The sequence below is a fragment of the Giraffa tippelskirchi genome, chromosome 7 (genome assembly GCF_054371585.1).
Source record: "Giraffa tippelskirchi isolate mGirTip1 chromosome 7, T2T-mGirTip1v1.2.pri, whole genome shotgun sequence".
Classification (NCBI taxonomy): domain Eukaryota; kingdom Metazoa; phylum Chordata; class Mammalia; order Artiodactyla; family Giraffidae; genus Giraffa; species Giraffa tippelskirchi.
The window spans coordinates 80,767,902-80,791,030 of NC_137281.1; the positions used below are offsets into that span (position 1 = coordinate 80,767,902).

The 23,129-nt window shown below is 38.8% G+C and overlaps 1 protein-coding gene and 1 long non-coding RNA gene across 20 annotated transcripts in view; one reads left to right on the forward strand and one right to left on the reverse strand.

The window, feature by feature from the left end:
* IQCH (IQ motif containing H) overlaps positions 1-23,129 on the forward strand; it is a 220,420-nt gene that overhangs the window by 77,771 nt on the left and 119,520 nt on the right. For 17 of the 19 annotated variants that reach the window (XR_014060030.1, XR_014060031.1, XR_014060029.1 and 14 more), the window contains 2 exons: positions 10,492-10,571; positions 12,603-12,641. Coding sequence is in view for 15 of the 19 variants with exons in the window: in XM_081511831.1 (XP_081367957.1) it covers positions 10,492-10,571; positions 12,603-12,641 (119 nt within the window). In the remaining 4 variants the exon portion in view is untranslated. Of the gene's footprint in view, positions 1-603; positions 2,186-10,491; positions 10,572-12,602; positions 12,642-23,129 lie in introns of those variants that run through there. The other 2 variants (XR_014060032.1, XM_081511842.1) reach the window with 2 other exon arrangements.
* The window catches only part of LOC145514311 (uncharacterized), a 178,579-nt gene that overhangs the window by 13,220 nt on the left and 142,230 nt on the right, over positions 1-23,129 (reverse strand). The window contains exon 7 of the long non-coding RNA XR_014060039.1: positions 7,263-7,430. This is a non-coding gene — a long non-coding RNA (uncharacterized LOC145514311). The remainder of the gene's footprint in view (positions 1-7,262; positions 7,431-23,129) is intronic.

The window sequence follows — 23,129 nt, forward strand, 5'->3', positions numbered from 1 at the left end:
GTTGGAGAGGTAGAGAAGACTGGAATGATGTAGGGTAGAACAGAGACCACGAGTTGTCTTCAAGGTTGATTCTTCCCTACTTCCACAGTAATTGAGTCATGGGTGGGCACAGGTCAGCTTGGCCAAAGACATTTCTAGTCTTCCTGTCAGCTAGGTGAACTTGGAAACTTCCTTCCAGGTTCTGGACAATGAGAATGTAAGCAGAAGAGGAAAGGGAAACTTCTGGGCATGGCTTCCTCTTTTCATTTTTCCATCTCTGACTAGCTGGGATGAAGATATATATGATGGGCCAGCACTTTGGAGTCAAAAATGGAACTCCAGGTTGAGTCTGGCCAAGATACCCTGCCTACCCAGGACTCTTTTCCTTTCAACCTTTGTGTGAAACAGAAATAAACTCTTAATTTGTTTAAGCCATTTAGTATATCTCAGGATCTTTCTTTTTAAAAGCCTTACACTGTAGCAGAACCAGCAAGGCATCCTTTCAAATCATGATGAGGAATTGGATTTAATCCTAATTACAGTGAGAAATCACTGAAAAGTTTAAACAGGAGGATGAGGTGATCTGATTTGTATTTTAATAAGACCATGATGACTGCTTTACAGATAATGAGTCATACAGGAACATGAGTGGAACCAAGAAGACTAGTTAAAAGACTGTTTTGGTAAACCAGGTGAGAAATGATGGTGAATTTAAGGGGGATGGTATCAGTGGATGAGAGGAGAAGTAAAAAAATTCAGGTTATATTTTGGAGGTAGAGCCATGAGGAATGACTGAAAGAAAGAAATGAAGAATGGCTGACAGATAGGAGTGAGGAAAAGAGAGGCATCAGGGATAAATATGTATGAATGAATATGTATGAACATACCCCAATTTTGTATCCATTCTACTGTTGATGGGAGTTTCAGTGGTTTATACCATAGAGCTATTAGGGGTAATACCACTATGAACATTCTTGCATATGTCTTTTAATGTAAATATATATATACACCCTGCTCTTGGATACGTATTTAAAAAAATTGCTGAGTCATGGGGTAAACATATGCTCAGATTTAGTAGATAACGCAAAATGGCTTTGCAAGGTGTTTATACTGATTTATTTTCTTACTAGCAGTGTATGAAAATTCCAGATGATATATATCTTTGTCAACATTTGATATTTCCTTTTCTTTGTTTATTGCGTTGCCACCCTGAAGATTGTTGTGGTATATCTTTGTGGGTTTAATTTCTATTTCCCTGATGACCAATATAGTTAAACAGTTTGTGGGTTTTTTTGATATGTGTATTGCTCATTTGAGTATCTTCTTTTGTAAACTGACTTAAAACTTTGACATTTTTTTTAATGGGTTGTTTTTTCTTGGTTATTTATAGTATCCTGGGTACTAATCTTTTATCAGTTGTAGGGGACTGGAATGCAAAAGTAGGAAGTCAAGAAACATCTTGAGTAACAGGCAAATTCGGCTTTGGAGTACAGAATGAAGCAGGGCAAAGACAGTAGAGTTTTGCCAAGAGAACACACTGGTCTTAGCAAACACCCTCTTCCAACAACACAAGAGAAGACTCTACACATGGACATTACCAGATAGTCGACACTGAAATCACACTGATTATATTCTTTGCAGCCAAAGATGGAGTTCTATACAGTCAGCAAAAACAAGACCAGGAGCTGACTGTGGCTCAGATCATGAACTCCTTATTGCCAAATTCAGACTTAAATTGAAGTAGGAAAAACCACCAGACTGTTCACTGCTACTGCTAAGTCACCTCAGTCGTGTCCGACTCTGTGTGACCCCATAGATGGCAGCCCACCAGGCTCCACCGTCCCCGGGATTCTCCAGGCAAGAACACTGGAGTGGGTTGCCATTTCCTTCTCCAGTGCATGAAAGGGAAAAGTGAAAGTGAAGTTGCTCAGCCGTATCCGACTCTTAGCGACCCCATTGACTGCAGCTTACCAGGCTCCTCCATCCATGGGATTTTCCAGGCAAGAGTACTGGAGTGGGGTGCCATTGCCTTCTCCATAGACCATTCAGGTATGACCTAAATCAAATCACTAACGATTATACAGTGGAAGTGAGAAATAGATTTAAGGGACTAGATCTTATAGACAGAGTGCCTGATGAACTATGGACAGAGGTTTGTGACATTGTACAGGAGACAGGGAGCAAGACCATCCCCAAGGAAAAGAAATGCAAAAAGGCAAAATGGTTGTCTGAGGAGGGCTTAAAATAGCTGTGAATAGAAGAGAAGCGAAAGGCAAAGGAGAAAAGGAAAGATATAGCCATTTGAATGCAGAGTCCCAAAGAATAGCAAGGAGAGATAAGAAAGCCTTCCTGAGCAATCAATGCAAAGAAATAGAGGAAAACAATAGAATGGGAAAGCCTAGAGATCTCTTCAAGAAAATTAGAGATACTAAGGGAACATTTCATGCAAAGATGGGCAGAATAAAGGACAGAAATGGTATGGACCTAATAGAAGCAGAAGATATTAAGAAGAGGTGGCAAGAATACACAGAGGAAGTGTACAAAAAAGATCTTCACGACCCAGATAATCACCATGATGTGAAATCCAACCTAGAGCCAGACATCCTGGAATGTGAAGTCAAGTGGGCCTTAGGAAGCATCACTATGAACAAAGCCAGTTGAGCTATTTCAAATCCTAAAAGATGAATCTGTGGAAGTGCTGTTCTCAATATGCCAGCAAATTTGAAAAACTCAGCAGTGGCCATGGGACTGAAAAAGGTCAATTTTCATTCCAATCCCAAAGAAAGGCAATGCCAAAGAATGCTCTAACTACTACACAATTGCACTCATCTCACATGCTAGTAAAGTAATGCTCAAAATTCTCCAAGCCAAGCTTCAACAGTACATGAACCATGAACTTCCAGATCAAGCTGGATTTAGAAAAGGCAGAAGAACTAGAGATCAAATTGCCAACATCTGTTGGATCATCATAAAAGCAAGAACGTTCCAGAAAAACATCTATTTCTGCTTTATTGACTGTGTCAAAGCCTTTATGTGGACCACAGCAAACTCTGGAAAATTCTGAAAGAGATGGGAACACCAGACCACCTGACCTGCCTCTTGAGAAACCTGTATGCGGGCCAGGAAGCAACAGTTAGAACTGGACATGGAGCAACAGACTGGCTCCCAATAGGGAAAGGAGTATGTCAAGGCTGTATATTGTCACCCTGCTTATTTAACTTATATGCAGAGTACATCATGAGAAACGCTGGGCTGGAAGCACAAACTGGAATCAAGATTGCCGGGAGAAATACCAATAACCTCAGCTGTGCAGATGACACCACCTTTATGGCAGAAAGTGAAGAACTAAAGAGCCTCTTGATGAAAGGGAAAGAGAGTGAAAAAGTTGACTTAAAGCTCAACATTCAGGAAACAAAGATCATGGTATCCAGTCCCATCACTTCATGGCAAATATATGGAGAAACAATGGAAACAGTGACAGATTTTATTTTTTTGTGCTCCAAAATTACTGCAGATGGTGACTGCAGCCATGAAATTAAAAGACGCTTACTCCTTGGAAGAAAAGTTATGACCAACCTAGACAACATATTAAAAAGCAGAGACATTACTTTGCTGACAAAAGTCCAACTAGTCAAAGCTATGGTTTTTCCAGTAGTCATGTGCGGATGTGAGAGTTAGACTATAAGAAAGCTGAGCGCCCAAGAATTGATGCTTTTAAACTGTGATGTTGGAGAAGACTCTTGAGAGTCCCTTGGGCTGCAAGGAGATCCAACCCGTCCATCCTAAAGGAAGTAAGCCCTGAGTGTTCATTGGAAGGACTGATGTTGAAGCTGAAACTTCAATACTTTGGCCACCTGATGCAAAGAACTGACTCAGTTGAAAAGTCCCCAATGCTGGGAAAGATTGAAGGCAGAAGGAGAAGGGGACGACAGAGGATAAGATGGTTGGACGACATCACCGACTCGATGGACATGAGTTTGAGCAAGCTCTAGGAGTTGGTGATGGACAGGGTGGCCTGGAGTGCTGCAGTCCAAGGGATCGCAAAGAATCAGCCATGACTGAGCGACTGAACTGAACTGAACTGAGGGTCAGAGTACTAGTGACAAATTATCTTCATTTTTCTTCATCTTAGACTGTCTTGATTTCTCCTTTGTTTCCTGAAAGATATTTTCACTAGCTTTAGGATTCTGGGTTGACAGTGCTTTTCTTACAGCATTTAAAAAACTTTGTGCCACTTCCTTTCTCCTCCATGGTTTCTGATGAGAAATCCACTGTCTTGTTTTTTTTTTTTCTGCTGTAGGTAAGGTGTTGCCTTTTTTTCTCCTGCTTCCAAAATTTTTCTCTGTCTTTAGTTTTTAGGAAGTCTTGACTGTATCTTAATGTGGATTTCTTTGGTTTTATCTTGTTTGGGATGGGCTCACCTTCTATAGGTTTGTATATTGTGCCAAATTTGGGGGGTTTTCAGCCATTATTTCTTTGAGTACATTTTTTTTTTCAGCTTTGCCCTCTATTTCCTCTCCTTATGGGCTACGTGATACAAATGTTAGATCTCTTGGTACAAACCCACAGGTCCTTGAGGCTCTGTTCATTTTTTTCCCCCCATCTCTTTTCTCTCCATTGTTCAGATTGGGTAATTTCTATTTTCCTGTCTTTTAGTTCACTGATTCACCTGTCCTCTACATTCTGCTGTTGAGCCATCCACTGAATTTTGTATTTAGATGACTGTATTTTTCTGTTCCAAAATTTCAATTTGTTAAAAAAAAATGTACACTTAAAAATGATTAAGATGATACATGTGTGTATGTGTGTGTGTGTTTTTTGGCTGTACTGCACAGCTGTGGGATTTTAGTTCCTAGACCATGGATCAAACCCAGGCCATGGCAGTGAAAGCACCAAAGCCTAAACGCTGAACCACCAGGGAATTCCTTGTTATGTGTATTTTAACACAAATTAAAAATTCAATTTGGCTCCTCCTTATATATTCTATTTTCTTTGTGGAGAATTTCTATTTCTTTGCTGAGATTTTATATTATTTCATTTGTTTCATGTGTTTCTGTAATTGCTTGTGGAACATTTTTATGATGGTTGCTTTAAAATTTTTGTCAGGTAATTTTAAGCTTTCTGTCATCTCAGTGTTGGTATTTATTCCTTGTCTTTTTTCATTCAGTTCCTGGTTCTTGGTATGGTGAGTGATTCTCAATAGAAACTTTGACATTGTGGGTATTATATTATGAGACTCTGGTTCTTATTTAAATCTGTTTTAGCTGGTTCCCCTAATACTCCTGTTAATTCTCTATGCCCTTGAGAAATAAGCCAAATTAGCTACAATATATCATCCTGTGTATGCATTGCTGGATTTCATTTGCTAATATTCTGTTTACCATTGTTCAGGAGTAAGGTTGTCCTAAATTTTTCCTTTCCTATGTTTTCCTTTGGTTTTAGTAGCCTGGTGAGCTTTGCCTCAGTGAGTGGAAAAATGTCTATTCAGGTCCTTTGCTCATTTAAAAATTAGGGTTATTTGGTTTTTTGCTATTGAGTTGTATGAGTTTCTTGTATGTATTTTATATATATATGTATATTTATCATCACAATGTATACTTTAAATATCTTATAATTTCTTTTGTCAATTATACTTCAATAAGGCTATAATTTTAAAAAATAGAAGGAACAAATAAATAATATGAAAATGAAAAAATGCAGAAACTGCAGATAGATAAAATTTTAAAAATAATATGATAACAATGTCAATACATTTTAAAAAACAAAATGAAAATTTTCCTAGAAAAATCTAAATTACTAAAGTTAATTCAAGGAAAAATAGGAAACTTAAAGAAAACAATACCATTAGAAAATTTGACTTAATAGGTAAAAATATCTGTCTTACAGATGGACATGTGCATACTTGCACACACACATACACACACACACACACACACACACACAAATATACCAAACAAAGAAGGCCTCAGGTCTTTTATACGCAAGTTTTACCAGTTTTAAAGATCAGGTAATTCTTATATTAAATGCCATAGTGAAAGAAAAGAAGGCGAGCTTGCCAACTGATTTTATTAAGCTACTATAACTTTGGTACCAAAACTAGATGAGGACAATGCAAGAAAAAAATCTATAAATCAATCACAGGAACATAAAAAATAACATTCTAAATAAAAGTTAGCATTATGACTATAATGTGTAAAATATATAACTAGCAGGAAACTGCTGTATAACATAGGGAGCCCAGCCTGGTCCTCTGTGACAGCCTAGAAAAGTGAAATGTCGGGGGAAGGGGACTCAAGAGGGAGGGAGTATGTACAATCAGCATAAAAGACTGATTCATACAGATGTATGGTAGAGACCACCACAACACTGTAAAGCAATTATCATCCAAAAATAAAAAGTTAGCAGTATGATTTTACATTCATCATAGTCAAGGAAGAATATGTGGCAGATTCAACATGAGTAAAATCGAACAATATAATTCACCACATTAACAGATTAATAAAGAAAAAGCTCTATGATCATCTTAATACACAACCAAATTTAAAAATCATAAAACACCATTCAACATTAATTATAAGAGAAAATCTTCTGGGCAGAATAGAAGAGAATTTTCTGAACCTGATTGTCGTCTTCAACCAAAACCCCAAAGCAAACAGTGTTCTTAGTAGCGAAACTTTAGAAGTATTCTGTTCATATTTCCTCATTAAAAGCAGAGACAGTTCAAGGATGACCACTACTGCCATCACTCTTACTGCCATCACTGTTGAACATTGTTCCCGGGACCCTAGCAGGTGCAATAAGAGAAAGCATGGTATAGAGAGAAGGAGGGAGAGGGAAGGGTACTCGTCAGGTATGTGTGAGAATGCAACTATCAGAAACCCTAACTGCTGCTGCTGCTGCTAAGTCGCTTCAGTCGTGTCCGACTCTGTGCAACCCCATAGACGGCAGCCCACCAGGCTCCCTCGTCCCTGGGATTCTCTAGGCAAGAACACTGGAGTGGGTTGCCATTTTCTTCTCCAATGCATGACAGTGAAAAGTGAAAGTGAAGTCGTTCAGTCATGTCCGACTCTTCACGACCCTATGGACTGCAGCCTACCAGGCTCCTCTGTCCACGGGATTTTCCAGGCAAGAGTACTGGAATGGGGTGCCATTGCCTTCTCCGAAACCCTAACTAGCAGGGCTTAAACAGTGAGTTCATTTGTCTCATAAGGAATCAGGAAGTAGGGAAACTAGCGATGATGGTGCTTATACACAGCGTTGTAACAACTCTCTTTCTGCTTTACCTTCTTTAGCGTGTTTCATTCATCCACTTCACAACTCTAAGATGACTCCTGCAGATTTGTGCCTTAACATGCTCATTCCAGGCAGGAAGAGGGGGAAATAGTAGCACCAATCTCTTCCCAGAAGCCCTTGGATGGGCCTCCCTTCAATTCTCACTGTTCACACGGCCACTGTTAATTTAACAAATACAAGAAAGGCTGAAAGTGAATATGCAGGGGTAAGATTAGGATTAGTATTAGGATTGGGGACATACACAAAATACTTAGTATTATTAATTATGCTTGGTCTAATCCATTCATGATATTCTGTTCTTTGAAATATATTTAATACCTGGGGCTCACTTAAAACATTACTTGTTGTTTATCTAAAGTTTAAGTTTAACTGCATACCCTTTTAAAAAATTGTTTTCCTGAATCTGGAAACCCTAGAAGCTGGGGATGTTGATACCCTGAAAAAAAGTTGAGGTTCTAAAATTAGCAAGGAAAAAAGTAAGATGGCTTCTTGGGAAGCACATAACAATAAATTGCTACCACAGAATCATACAAATATCTCCAGAAAGACAAGATTTTTTTCCCCCTGACACTGAGGCAAAATTTATCCTACAGATTTTTTCAGAATGGAAACTGAGTAGCAAAATAGGCAATGTCTTAGGATGTAGACATTCGTCAAATGCATGTATCCCATAAAATTCAAGGCCATATAAAGTTATAAATTTAATGACAGAATTTCTTCAGGTAATGAAGAAAAACCTCCAAAAAAATTTTTTAGAGATAACCATTAACCATGGATTATCCATGTGAAATTGCAATCATATCTTTATCCTACCAAATTTCATTGAAATTTTAATAAATTCCTTTAAAAAGGAATTAATAAATTTAATTTAATAAATTCCTTTAAAAAGGAATTAATAAATTTAATTTAATAAATTCCTTTAAAAAGGAATTAATAAATTTAATTTAATAAATTCCTTTAAAAATTACGCCCACTTCTCAACTGCTATTTTGTTTCATCATGGTAATTTAGCAATAAATCTCATTTGTCTGCAGGAACCTGAAAGTTAAACAAAAAGTGTACTGAATTTACAGATAATAGGAAAAACAGGCTTGATGGGTGAATCTGAATTCATACTATCCTGGGTATACAGTGTGAACTGACCTTCAAAGTTAGAGAGCCAAGTTCAAATGGACAACTGGTAGGAGAGCACAGAAGTCAAGGCAAAAACTTGTAGGATGAAATTGGTGTCTTCACATACTACAGTCATCCCTCTCTGTCCGCAGGGGATTGGTTGGTTCCAGGACCTGCCGTGGACACCAAAACCTGCAGATGCTCAAGCGTCTTGTATAAAATGGCATTGCACAGTTGGCCGTATGTATTCCTGGATTCTGCATCTGCGGATTCAGCCAACTGTGGATAGAAATGGGTTCTGAATCTGTGATGCAGAATCCATTGTACAGCCAATTGCCTAACCTTGGGGAAGGTGGTGGGCAGTCTCACAGCATAGGAGGATCGCTGGAAGCAGAAAAACCAGAAAGGTGGTAAAATAGGGTTTGTCCAGTGCAACGAAAGTCTTTTGTGGAGGTGACCTCTAGTGCTAAGACAATGGAATTCCTGCTACTTTTTAGGAGACGGCTGAAGACATTCCCTGCAGCCTACTTGAGGTAGTGTGAGAGAACTGAGTGCTCAAAGTGGAATTCTAAATTGTATATTGATATGCTGTATTTGAAGAAAGTGAAAGTGAAAGTTGCTCAGTCATGTCCGACTCTTTGCGACCCTATGGAATTCTCTAGGCCAAAATACTGGAGTAGGTAGCCTATCCCTTCTCCAGGGGATCTTCCCAACCCGTGAATCAAACCAGGGTCTACTGCATTGCAGGTGGATTCTTTACCTGAGCTATCAGGGAAGGCAAAGTTTAAGTGCCTCCTTCGAGCCAGAATCAAACCAGCGACCTAAGGATGCTGCTGCTAAGTCGCTTCAGTCGTGTCCGACTCTGTGTGATCCCATAGACGGCACCCCGTGAGGCTTCCCCATCCCTGGGATTCTCCAGGCAAGAATACTGGAGTGGGTTGCCATTTCCTTCTCCAATGCATGAAAGTGAAAAGTGAAAGTGAAGCTCAGTCGTGTCTGACTCCTAGCGACCCCATGGACTGCAGCCTATCAGGCTCCTCCATCCATGGGATTTTCCAGGCAAGAGTACTGGAGTGGGGTGCCATTGCCTTCTCCGGACCTAAGGATGACAGCAGCTTATCACCTTTACAGTCCTCTGCTCTACCAGCTGGGCTATCAAAGGGTGCTAGTATTTGAAGACTCTGTTAATTCTTTCTAAGATTGTTAGAGAACTGACAGAAAAGGGGTGGACTAAGGAAATGAGTAGAAAGAAGCCTCACTTCTTTGACTCAATTAACTATGTAAATAAATTATTTGTCCTCTTTCTTAAAAAGAGCAGTGTAAGGATTTTTCTCTCCTGAGAATGTCAGATTTGAGCTGTTTGGTAAAGGCAGATGTGTTTGCTGCCAGGCAACAGGAGAGATTCGATTTCTCTTAACAAGCATTATCTAGCATATAGGCTTACCTCCACTATGGACTAGATGTGTTCTCCAAAAGTTGTTGCTTATAGATTTATTCCAAAAATAGTATTTACTTGTGTTTTTCACTTGCTTTATTTATCCCAAGCCTCTTAAATTCTTTAGAATTGTCTTTTTAAATGATTATACATTAGAATAGTCCATCCTATATATAGTTACTGGAGAAGGAAATGGCAACCCACTCCAGTATTCTTGCCTGGAGAAACCCATGGACAGAGGAAACTGGCAGGCTACAGTCCATGGGGTCGCAAGAGTCGGACACGACTTAGTGATTAACCCAACCATCGTGTACCTTTAGACCGAACTTGGGAATACAGCTACTAAAAGAAATCTTAGAGTGAAACATTTTATGAGACAAAGATAACTCTCTAAATTGCTTTCTTTAAAAATTTGCCTCTTTCTCTAGGAAGTTTGCATAGAGGAGTTGACCTTATATTCTGATGGAGCTGTTGCCCTTCCAAGCTCTTTGCTTTCCTTTTGAAGTCAATGATCACAAATGTTTCATTGAATTGATACAAGAATGACTGGTAGTGGACAGTGAATGGGTGACAGAGCCATCTGACTTTTAAGGTGCAAATCCAACAGCATCAACCCAATGAATCAGTCTCTCTTTTAAGAAGAGGTAACACTGCTTCACCTCTGTCCACAGCCCCATTTGCTGCACCCCAGAGAACAGAGTCAATTCCAGAGGAAATGAAGATTCTCTCTCTCAGGAGACAGAGATCAAAGGTATTCATATTCCTAACTAATAAAAGAAAACTGTTCTAATTTACAATATCCTCAGATTTTTGGTAATATGCGCATGTTATAGAGTTGTACATTTCACATAGAACTAAATATTATTTCCACTGCTGCTGGGATGCATTTGATTTTAAAAGGGAAGATTGTTCTGCAAGTAAACTCTACCATGACAATATCAGTAGGATCTAAAAAATTCAATCATGTTCCATTATTTCTAGACTAACTGACTCAGTTAATCTCTATTGCTATCTGGTAAGGGCCCAGGAGTCCGGAATACAAAGCTTTATAAACAAATTTTTGTGTTACATGGGGTATATTATTGTGTGCTCTGTGCTGTAGGTACTATGCTTAGTCACTCAGTCATTTCGGACTCTTTGAGACCCCATGGATTGTAGCTCGCCAGGCTCCTCTGTCCGTGAAGATTCTCCAAGCAAGAATACTGGAGTTTGTTGCCATGCCCTCCTACAGGGGATCTTCCCAACCCAGGGATTGAACCCAGGTCTCCTGCATTGCAGGCAGATTCTTTACCATTTGAGCAACCAGGGAAGCATGTTATTGTGAGGTTTCCTTTATCGTTAAGCATAGGATAATAAACCAAGTTCCCCAGTTTTGGACAGATACCTTAATGCAGAAGGGAAAGGGACTCTACTCTCTGACCTTAGGACCTCAGAGTACAATGCTCATCCTTATGGAGATTCTCCTGGTTTAAAGGTGCTGGACGTTTATAGCTTGCTTTCTTATGTTTATGAGCCACAGACAGACTTGTAATAATTGAAACTTTTCAACAAAGAAGGAGACAGCTGGCAGTGTTTTTCTTTTTTCTTTTTTTTCTGGGCTTACCCTATGGGGTCATGTTTACAACTGCTCCCATTTTAAAAAAAAATGAAAGTGGAATTGAAGAGTGAAACAGAAGAAATTAATCCCACTGTGTCTACATAGTCAACTGTTACCTGTTCTTTCTAGATCTTGTCATTTAACATCCACACCTTCCTCAAGATGTTTTCACTGTATTTGCAGCACTGGTGGGCTGTCTCTCCTTAAGAGATTTCCAAGCTGTTTATGTAGCAGTATGTCATGTGGCACCCCAGTTGCCATGGCAAATATTTGTGTTTCATGAAAAACATGGGTTAAAAAAAAAATCAATGTAAATGGCCAAATCCCAAGACAGACAGGCCTTCAGGCTAGTGTTTGGCCTGCACCATCATTGTTTCTATCTCAGCTGTTTAACAGGCTGTGTGTGCAAGGCCATGGCTAATGTGCATAATGGGAACAGGCAGGTGCACCTGTTTTGATTCTCACCGTGTTGGCACTCTCAGGTTCCACAGTTTATAGGTAACAGAGCTACAGGTAATGCAAATATGACTAAGTTTCATCCAGTGAGTGGAATACCTCAAAAAAAAATTTTTTTTTAAACAATGACATTTCCTGAGTGCTGTTTAACCCTGCCTTTAATTTCCTGTCTACTGACTTCACCAAGCTTTCCTCTAGTGCTAAAAGCAGTGATATCTAAAGACTTTCCTAATAGTCCCGAATTACTACATTTCTGAATTGACTCTTTAATGATAAATGAAATTATTCATAGACTCTATTGAAGTATCCTAGCATGGAAGTTGAAAGGCTAAGAGAAAGACTGTGATAGGCCTGGCCTTGTGATAAACCCAGAACAGAGCTTGGATCAGTCCCCACTATCGGGCAGTGATGTGCCACATAGAGAAGCCCTTTCTTGAAAATGGAACTTGGCATCTGATTATAGTTGGTTGTTTTTAATATTTATTTTGTCAAACTCTTTCTTCAAAGCAAACAGGGCTCTTGGCAAGCAGAGCATCACTGTCTGGGGTGGGGAAGGTCTTTCTAATTATTAGCTCCTGCCTGTCTGGAAAGAGGGAACAGGCTGGCCCAGCAGGGAAAGCTGGGGAAGTTGTGGGGGAGGGGGACGGGGAGACTCTGTGCCTTCTATTTGTTTTGTAAAATTACCCATGAGAGTCATTTTGATTTAACTGTGTCTGTTCTTCATTGTAGTGGAAAGGCAGAAAGTCAAGAGGATATCATGATAAGAAGGTCTGTAATTTGTGTGACTAGTTGAAATTTGGGATCTGTCACCTGATGTCCCTTCCTTTTGCTTCAGGGCAGAAGTATGGGAGGCGGGTTTGACAGCTGGAGACCAACAAAAGTTCTTTCCCTCTTTTTTTATAAAAGAAATTAAATCATGTTTTCAGAAAATATGGTTTGTTTAAAATGAAAAACACTCCCCCCTCCCTTTTGGGACTGAATTATTTTTCAGGCTGCAGTCCAAAAAAGTGATTTAGCATACTCAATTTTTTTCTGAATCACATCAGTCTTTGACCTCTATCAAAGATTTTCATCTTTTAAAAATACACTTAAAAATAATACAATATGAAAAACAGACTCCAGTTGTTCTCCAGCATGTGCTTACACATGCGCACAGGGATGTGCGTATGTGTTCATACACATGTGCACTGCACTCTGCGTCTATTATATAATAGGTAAGGGTGTAGGATTTAGAGTTAAGCTGACCAAAACAAACAAGGAAACCAAAAAGTTGGAAAAATAAAATAGTCCCCACAAAGAAAAGTACATGCCAGCAAGGAATATTCCATAGGGTCATGTGTGGGTAAAAGAAGTTCTGAACATTCAGTTAGTAAGGAACAGAGCAAGAGAGAACTAGATTTTCCTCTTACTAATAGAGGAACTTTGAGCAAGTCACTTCAGTTCTCCGTATCCCACTTTCCTCCTCTGAGAAATGGGGATGATACCTCCTTTCTCTAGGGTGGCTATGAGGATTAGAGGTGTTATCATGTGCAAAAGTACTTTGGAATGATAAAGTACTTATTTCACAATTCACTAGTCTATTTTTAAGAGCATCTTCTAGGCCTCCTTCTCTTGGTGATCTTATCAGAATTTCAGAGGGAGTTTAGTCACCCCTTCTCAAGGAAAAAGAGTTCACGTTTTGGGTGTCTTCACACTCCTGCAGACCTGAGAGCAGACAGAGCTATACTTACAGCAGTGACAGCATACAGTCATTCTGAACCTAGACAGAGGATGCTCCTGGACAAACTAATCAATGCAATTCAATCCCCTAACTTCCCTTTACTTCTTGCTGTGAGGAAATTGTGAGCTTGCTTCTGCACCTTAAAATTAGGATGTGCTTTAAGAATTCTAAGCCATTCTCTATCTGGAATATTTCTAACAGCTCATATTGATTGTGTTCTTAAAACATGCACTAAGTATTTTCCATACCGACTGAATGCTCATAGCAGCCCTTAAAAACCTCTACTGTCATTGCCCCCAGGCCCTCACAGCTGGTAAAGAGGTGTAGAGGCTACAGAGTTTGTGCCCTGTCCACATACCAGGTTATGAACTTTTCCCCATGGGCTGGTTTCCAGATATTATTACTACTACTTTTACTACCAGCAGGTAACATGCATGTGTACCTTATCTGTGCCAGGCACTGAACTTTTTTACAAGGAACATCTCACTTCACTTTTACAACAACTCTATGCAGTAGGTACAATTATTATTCCCATTATACCGGGAGGACCTGCATACAGGGAAGTGAAGGTCATCCAACTTGTTAGAAGGTCATCCAACAAGTGACAGAGCCGGAATGAACTGAATGACTGCCTAGAGCCCCAAACATTAGATATTTTTAAAAATCTCAATAATTTTTGATGGAAATCTTTCTAAAAGATATATCTCTGCCTCCCTAATGTAATTTTAACATTTTCTCTATTCAGTATCATATATGTGTATATCCAGTTTCTGATGTCTTTTTGTTTCCTTCAGTATCAAGACAATGGTTGTCACCTCTGCTCTCAGGTCTGCTTTTATTGGCTCTGAATTTAACAGCCTTTTCTATCTCCTAGATCATTTAACTAAGTATCAATACATTTGGTTGAATGATAAGTTTGAGTCAATCAAGTTCAGCGTAAGGATCCAAGGAATAAAATAATAGACCATGGTAGAGTTTGTAGTAGTTATTTCAAGAAATCAAAAAATAAAAAAGGAATCCAATTCAAAGGTTTGAAGTTGCTAAAATTGCCCCTCTCAACAAATAAATCTTTGTATTATTTTAACAACTATGTTAAGATCCACTTAATTTTAATTAATATTTTGATTTAAAAAATTTTACCTGTATAGATAAAACAAGCAAAGAAATACATTTATGGGACATGAGTCCAGGTTAAATTCATGAATGTGTTTGCTTCTGAGAATGGTGGAGGGAGAGGAATCAGCTAAAATGAAATACAGAGACTTTGATTGCACTTAATGTTTTGTTTCCTTTATTTAAACATATATAAATAATTTAAATATATTTGTAATGTATTATATAATTATAAATGTGTAAAATGTACTGCATTTTAAATATTAAAACTTTAAATATATATATTTTTGTCTTCTTTGCTTTGTGTATATATATATATATGTATATATACATATATATCTCATGTATCTCTATTATATATAATCTGTATTATCTAACACTAGGACTTCACAGAACAACATAATTCATCCTCATGGAGGTCCTCTTGATTTAAAGATACTGGACTTTCCTAGTTTACTTTCACAAGTTTATCAGTCATGGATATATATATATGTATATATATGTATGTATGACATATATATGTGACAAAGTATGTAATATATATATATATGTCAAAGAAGACAAAAGATTAACGTATGTCCATGATAGATTTTTTTATTATTCTCTATACTTTTCTGTATTCTAGAGACTTTTTCCAAACTAAAGGAAAACAAATAGAAAAAGAAAATCCTATTTCTTAAGCCATACCCTCTGTTGTAAAATATCCTTTGGTGTAGAAAGATTAGGTTTGAGTGGTAACACTGTAATATCAAATGTGGGGTCTTACTTCTCTTAGTCATTTTGTAATATTGTTACTGTCTTTAGTATTTTCCCATCATATATTCTTAATCCTCTTGTTAGAAAACTATTTTACACAATAGCTGAACTATTTTAATCAAGCAACACATGTAACGTTGAACATATGAGTGCCCTGCAGTCTCCTTTACCCTATCTGTATAAAGAGGATATTAGACCAGGTCATTGTTTTTAAGGAGTTTCCACGTCCCCTATGACGCTCACCCTGAGGGCCCCAGGAAAAGGAGAAAGGCAGAAGCCATTACCTGATTGTTTGACATTAAATTATAAATGTCAAATTTTTGATAAGTACTAAAGTTATTAATGAAGAAAAAGCTTCTAGTTTTCTTTGCTATAAATAAAACTGCCATGAACATCTTTCAAATTTGTGCATAAATCTTTGTCAGTCAGTCAGTTCAGTCCTCAGTTGCGTTCGACTCTTTGCGATCCCATGGACTGCAGCACAGCAGGCTTCCCTGTCCATCACCAACTCCCGGAGCCTACTCAAACTCCTGTCCATCGCGTCAGTGATGCCATCCAACCATCTCATCCTGTCATCCCCTTCTCCCACCTTCAGTCTTTCCCAGCATCAGCATCTTTTCCAATGAGTCAGTTCTTCGCATCAGATGGTCAAAGTATTGGAGCTTCAGCTTCAGTGTCGGTCCTTCCAATGAATATTCAGGACTGATTTCCTTTAGGATTGACTGGTTGGATCACCTTTCAGTTCAAGGGACTCTCATGAGTTTTCTCCAATAATAGAATTCCTTGGTCAAAGGATACAGACATTTTCAGATACAAATAACCAAACTTTCTATTAGTGCTCCAAAACTGAAGCTATGAGTTTACAAATAATTTGTGTGATCATAGAACAGCATTGAGCTATAAACCTAGCCCAAGTGGCTTTGAGTTTAAATTTTACTATTCACTCACTCGTTCATTCATTCAGAGATTCTCTATTGACCTTTCACAGTGGGTCAGGTAGTGTGCTAGGCACTAGGAATATAGCAGTGAACAAAACAAATCAAGTTTTTGCCTTCTTGGGATTTATATTCCAGTAAGGGAAGAGGAAAGTTGTTTATTTTAATATGTGAGGTAGTGGCGAATGCTATGAATTAAAATAAAGTAGAATATGTTGGCTTGGCCAAAAATTTCCTTCGATTTTTAAGTAAAAGTAAAAGACACATCTTTCATTTTCACCAAAACCTTTATTGAACAACATATTTGCTCTTTTGTTCCACTACCTTCTGCCATTTTCCAGGCAACTTCATAATTCCATCTTTCCAATAGTTTGTTCTATTTGAGCAAAGAACTGTTCCAGGTGCCTTTTACAGTCTTCCAGGGATTTGAAATTTTTTCCATTAAGAGAATTCTGTAAAGACTGAAATAAATGGACATCCAAAGGTGCAACGTCTGGTGAATATGGTGGATGAATCAGAACTTCCCAGCCAAGCTGTAACAGTTTTTGCCTGGTCATCAAAGAAATGTGGTTTTACATTATCCTGATGGAAGGTTATACGTTTTCTGTTGACTAATTCCGGGTGGTTTTCACTGAGTGCTGCTTTCATTTGGTCTACTTGGGAGCAGTTCTTGTTGAAATTAATTGTTTGGTTTTCCAGAAGGAGCTTATAATATTGGACTGACTCCCTTCCAATTCCACCATATACACAACATCACCTTCTTTGGATGAAGACTGGTCTTTGGTATGGTTGTTGTTGGTTCATTTTGCTTGCCCCATGATCTCTTCTGTTCCCCATTACTGTACAGCATACATTTTTTTCATCGCCCATCACAATTTGTTTAAAAATGGAACGTTTTTGTTACATTGAAGTAGAGAATTGCATTTGGAAATACAGTCAAGAAGGTTTTTTTTCCCTTATGTGGAACCCAAACATCAAAGCAATTAACATACCCAAGCTGGTGCAAATGATTCTCAATGCTTGATTTGGATATTTTGAGTATGTCAGCCATCTCCTACATGGTATAATGTTGATTGTTCTCAATTAATGTCTCAATTTGATCACTATCAACTTCAACTCATCTGACCAATTGTGGAGCACTGGCCAGTGAGAAATCTCTAGCATGGAACTTCACAAACCACTTTTGACACAATCCATAGTCACAGCACCTTCTTCATTCACTGCACAAATCTTTTTTTGCACTTCAGCTGCATTTTTACCTTTCTTGAAATAATAAAGCACAATATGCCACAATGTCTTGTTTCTTCTATCTTCAATATTAAAATGGCTATACAAAAAATTCACCAATTTGGGGGTTTCCCTGGTGGTCCAGAGGTTAAGAATCCACCTTGCAATACAAGGGACACCGGTTCAATCCCTGGGCTGGGAAGATCCTATATGGTGCAGAACAACGAAGCCCATGCACCACAACTACTGGGCCTGCACTCTACAGCACTCAAGTCACAACTGCTGAGTCCACGTGCCTAGACCCTGCGCTCTGCAACAAGAGAAGCCACCACAACAAGAAGCCCACACACGTCGCAACAAGAGAATAGCCCCCACTCACAAATAGAGAAAGCCCATGCACAGCAACAAAGACCCAACACAGCCAAATTTCTTTTTTAAAAAAATGAAAAAAGAAAATTCACCAATTTTGATTTTTTTTAATGCACCTGATATGACAGCTGTCACAATATATTCTAACAAAATTGTTTCAAATGAAGTTAAGGACAACTAAGTTCTACTAGAGCCATCTTATGGAAAAAAAACTTAATGAACCTTTTAGACTGTCAAATATATGTAGGTATAAAGAGCGTGACAAGATGAGGTATTATAAGAATTCTGCAAGTGTTTAGCGATCTGTGATCAATGGACTTGCTGTACACACATTTTCCCTCAAGAAAATTGTCACATCAGACTTTACTTTGGTGATGATAGAGGGCCTTTGCAAGGCTTGCTCTTTTTCCTTTACCTATAGAGAAAATGATAATGTGTTTTTTTCTCGGGAAACTAGAAATCCAGGCTGCTCTGGATTCCCATCGTATTCAGTACATATCCCTAGCAGGTTCTATCCATCCATCATAATTGTCCAAGAGGCCCTGAAATACGTCACATTCTCTCAGAGAGTAATAGAAGGGTAGCAGGAAAGATGAAATCAATGCAGCAGTAAAACAAAATGTGTCTCTGGAAAAGGAAACTTTACATTTGACTAAATATAGATTCCATCTATTTAAAAAATCTTCTTGATTTTGTTGTTTGATCTTCAGCCAGAACTGGATCCATTCAGTGGTTTTGCTCCAAAAGAATGCAACCAGAGATGAGGATATTTTTCTCCTCAGGAAGTGTTTCAGAGTTCAGGAAAAATCATTTAAATAAAGATAGATTTCAAAACAATTACAGAAATTATCCCTGGAGGATTGCTGCTGATCTGAGTGGCCTTTCCACTCAACTCATTGAGTTCTCTATTTTTGTTGTTTATTCTCTTCGTAAAGGTGGAGGGCTCTGACTCTCACTTTTAACTGACCCTTAAGGCTTATGCACTTTCTGTGTCCTACAAACTGAGAGTGGTTCTATTGATTTGCTGACCCTAAAATACTGGACTATCTCCTTTTGGGATTCTCTCCCCATGACCATCTTTACACAGAGCTGGTGCAGGTAGCTATTTTGCTATTGTAGTTTGTTAAGTTGCTAGAGTTTCCTATATAAAAGCTAGAAAAGGGGGGAAAAAAAAAACCTGGGTGTCTTTCATGGTACATGAAGTAAAGCTATTGGAGATGTTTGCCTTTGATTTGATGGCCTGACTAGCTCCAGGAGTGTATTAAACACAGACAGTACTGGAGAGGTAACACTTTAAGTCAGAGAGACATAGGATGTCAAAATTAGAAGTGCCCTGTTGTAAATTGAAACCCCATGGGAGAAGTGACTTCCTAAGGCTGTGCACAGATGAAGGTGGTGACAACCTAAATCCTCGGTCTTCTTCAAATCCATCACTTTTCCACCACACCATGGTTCTCTGGCATGTTCATCAGGGTTGGTTTAATAGGCAGTGAAAAAGTCTTTACATATATTCTAATCTTCACAACAACTTCATAGGAACCTCTCATTTTTACAGATAAGAAACGTGTCAGAAAGGATGTTGTCATAGTCCACTCAGGCTGCTATAATGAAATATCATAGAGTGTATAGGTTAAACAGCAAACATTAATTCTCACAGTTCTGGAGGCTGGCAGTCCAAGGTCAGGGTGCCAGTATGGCTGGGTTCTAATGAGAGCCTTCTTTCTGGTTTGAAAATGGCTGCCTTCTTGTTGTATCTTCACATGGCAGAGAAAGAGATCTATTTGGTCTCTTCTCATTAGGGCACTAATCTCATCATGAAGACTCCACTCTCACGTCCTAATTACCTCTCAAAGGCCCTATCTCTGGGGACTAAGGCTTCAACATATGAAATTTGTGAGGACACAAACATCTAGTCTATAGCAGATGGTAAGTTGTCCAAGGATACATAGCACATCATAGCAGACTTGACTTGGACTTGATCCCAGGTTGGTCATACTTCCAGGCCAAGGCTCATTTCCCTGGACGCACAATATCTTATTTGGGTTAAAGGTGAGGCCAGTGACATTCAAGATTCTTCATGCTCTAAAGTTCAGGTCTGTGATTGTGCTCAATTCCTGAACCCTGATGAGGTCAGCTATTGTCTCTGAATATTGTATGTGTCTTTCAAACAAGTCTAGCAAGCTGAGGTCTTGGTGTCTGTTCTGTACAAACCTTAACACACAGTAAACCTTAGTGAATATTAAAGAACAGGCCAGACAAATGGCATCCCTGGTCATCAGGGAGTAATGAATTCTCCATCTCTGGAGGTTACTCCACTCATACTCTGAACTAAGCTCTCCGTTAGAGCCATAATGGCAGGAAGAACTTAATCTTTTTCACACAGTGGAACTGGTTAGGTTAATTACTAGTGGATATGTTTGATTGTTTGAGAAACTGAACATTGGCTAATAGATTCAAAAGTGGTTTAGTCTATCCTTCTAGGCAAATCATTCTCTAAAGTTGATATCCATGTTGGATTATCCCCAAAATTGGACCATTTACCACCAGGAGATCTTGTTTAAATCCAATTTAGAGATCCTTGGCTACAGTTTAATCCTATATCCACATGTTATCCACATGTTTGAAAAGAACATTTTTGATGAAGACATTCAGATTAGATTTAAACACATGCCTTTTTTTTCCTGGAATTTTTTTTGAGGCGGTTATGTCTGAATTTTAGAAGCTAATACTGGGCCTATCTTTTTCGCTTCACATCTGTGACTTACTGATATATGTAATCATCATCCACACTGGTCATAGCAAACACCCTCTTCCAACACCCTCTGACAACAGACGACTCTACACATGGACTGATATCACCAGATTGTCAATACCAAAATCAAATTGATTATATTCTTTGTAGCCGAAGATGGAGATGTTCTATATAGTCAGCAAAAACAAGACTGGGAGCTGACTGTGGCTCAGATCATGAACACCTGATTGCAAAATTCAGACTTAAATTGAAGAACGTAGGGAAAACCATTAGGCCATTCAGGTATGACCTAAATCACATCCCTTATGATTATAGAGTGTGCTGCTGCTGCTGCTAAGTCACTTCAGTCATGTCCGACTCTGCCGACCCCATAGACGGCAGCCCACCAGGCTCTGCCATCCCTGGGATTCTCCAGGCAAGAATACTGGAGTGGGTTTGATTATAGAGTAGAAGTGACTAATAGATTCAAAGGATTAGTTCTGACAGGTAGAGTGCCTGAAGAACTATGGATGGAGGTTCATAACATTATACAGGAGGTGGTGATCAAAATCACCCCAAAGAAAAAGAAATACAAAAAGGCAAAATGTTTGTCTGAGGAGGCCTTACAAATAGCTAAGAAAAGAAGAGAAGCAAAAGGCAAAGGAGAAAAGGAAAGATATACCCATCTGAGTGCAGAATTCCAAAGACTAGCAAAGTGATATAAGAAGCCCTTTTTAAGTGAACAATGCAAAGACATAGAGGAAAACAATAGAATGGGCAAGACTAGAGCTCTCTTCAAGGAAATTAGAGATATCAAGGGAACATTTCATGCAAAGATGGGCACAATAAAGGACAGAAATGGTATGGACCTAACAGAAGCAGAAGATATTAAGAAGAGGTGGCAAGAATACACAGAAGAACTATACAAAAAAATCTTCATGACCTGGATAACCAGAATGGTGTGATCACTCACCTAGAGTCAGACATCCTGTAGCGTGAAGTCAAGTGGGCCTTAGGAACTATCACTACGAACAAAGCTAGTGGAGATGATGGAATTCCAGCTGAGCTATTTCAAATCCTAAAAAAAGATGCTGTGAAAGTGCTGTACTCAATATGCCAGCAAATTTGGAAACGCAGTGGTGGCCACAGGACTGGAAAAGGTTAGTTTTCATTCCAATCCCAAAGAAGAGCAGTGCCAAAGAATGTTCAGACTACCACACAATTGCACTCATTTCACATGCTAGCAAAGTAATGCTAAAAATCCTTCAAGCTAGGCTTCAATAGTGTGTGAACCAAGAACTTCTAGATGTTCAAGCTGGATTTAGAAAAGGCAGAGGAACCAGAGATCAAATTGCCAACATCGTTGGATCATAGAAGAAGCAAGAGAATTCCAGAAAAACATCTGCTTCATTGACTATGCTAAAACCTTTGACTGTGTGGATCACAATAAACTTGGAAAATTCTTAAAGTGATGGGAATACCAGACCACCTTACCTGCCTCCTGAGAAACCTGTATGCAGGTCAAAAAGCAACAGTTAGAACTGGATATGGAAAAACAGACTGGTTGCAAATATGAAAAGGAGTACATCAAGGTTGTATATTGTCACCCTACTTATTTAACTTATATGCAGAGTACATCATGAGAAATGCCGGGCTGGATGAAGCACAAGCTGGAATCAAGATTACCAAGAGAAATATCAATAATCTCAGATATGCAGATGATACCACCCTTATGGCAGAAAGCAAAGAGGAACTAAAGAACCTCTTTATGAAGGAAATAAGAGAGTAAAAAAGCTCGCATAAAACTTAACATTCTAAAAACTAAAATCATGGCATGTGGTCCCATCACTTCATGGCTAAATATGGGGAAACAATGGAAACAGTGAGAGATTTTATTTTCTTGGGCTCTAAATTACTGTGGAAGATGACTGCAGCCATAAAATTAAAAGATGCTTGCTCCTTGGAAGAAAAGCTATGACAAACCTGGACAGTACATTAAAAAGCAGAGATATTACTTTGCCTACAAAAGTCTGTATAGTCAAAGCTATAATTTTTCCAGTGGTCATGTATGGATGAGAAAGGTGGACAATAAAAAAGGCTGAGCGCCAAAGAATTGATGCCTTTGAGCTGTGGTGTTGGAGAAGACTCTTGAGAGCCCCTTGGACAGTGAAGAGATCAAACCAGTCCATCCTAATGAAAATCAACCCTGAATATACATTGGAAGGACTGATGCCGAAGCTGAAGTTCCAATACTTTGCCCATCTGATACAAGGAGCCGATGCATTGGAAAAGACGCTGATGCTGGGAAAGATTGAAGGCAGGAGGAGAAGGGGACAAAGGAGGATGAGATGGTTGGATGGCATTGCTGACACACTGGACAGGAGTTTGAGCAAACTCCAGATAAC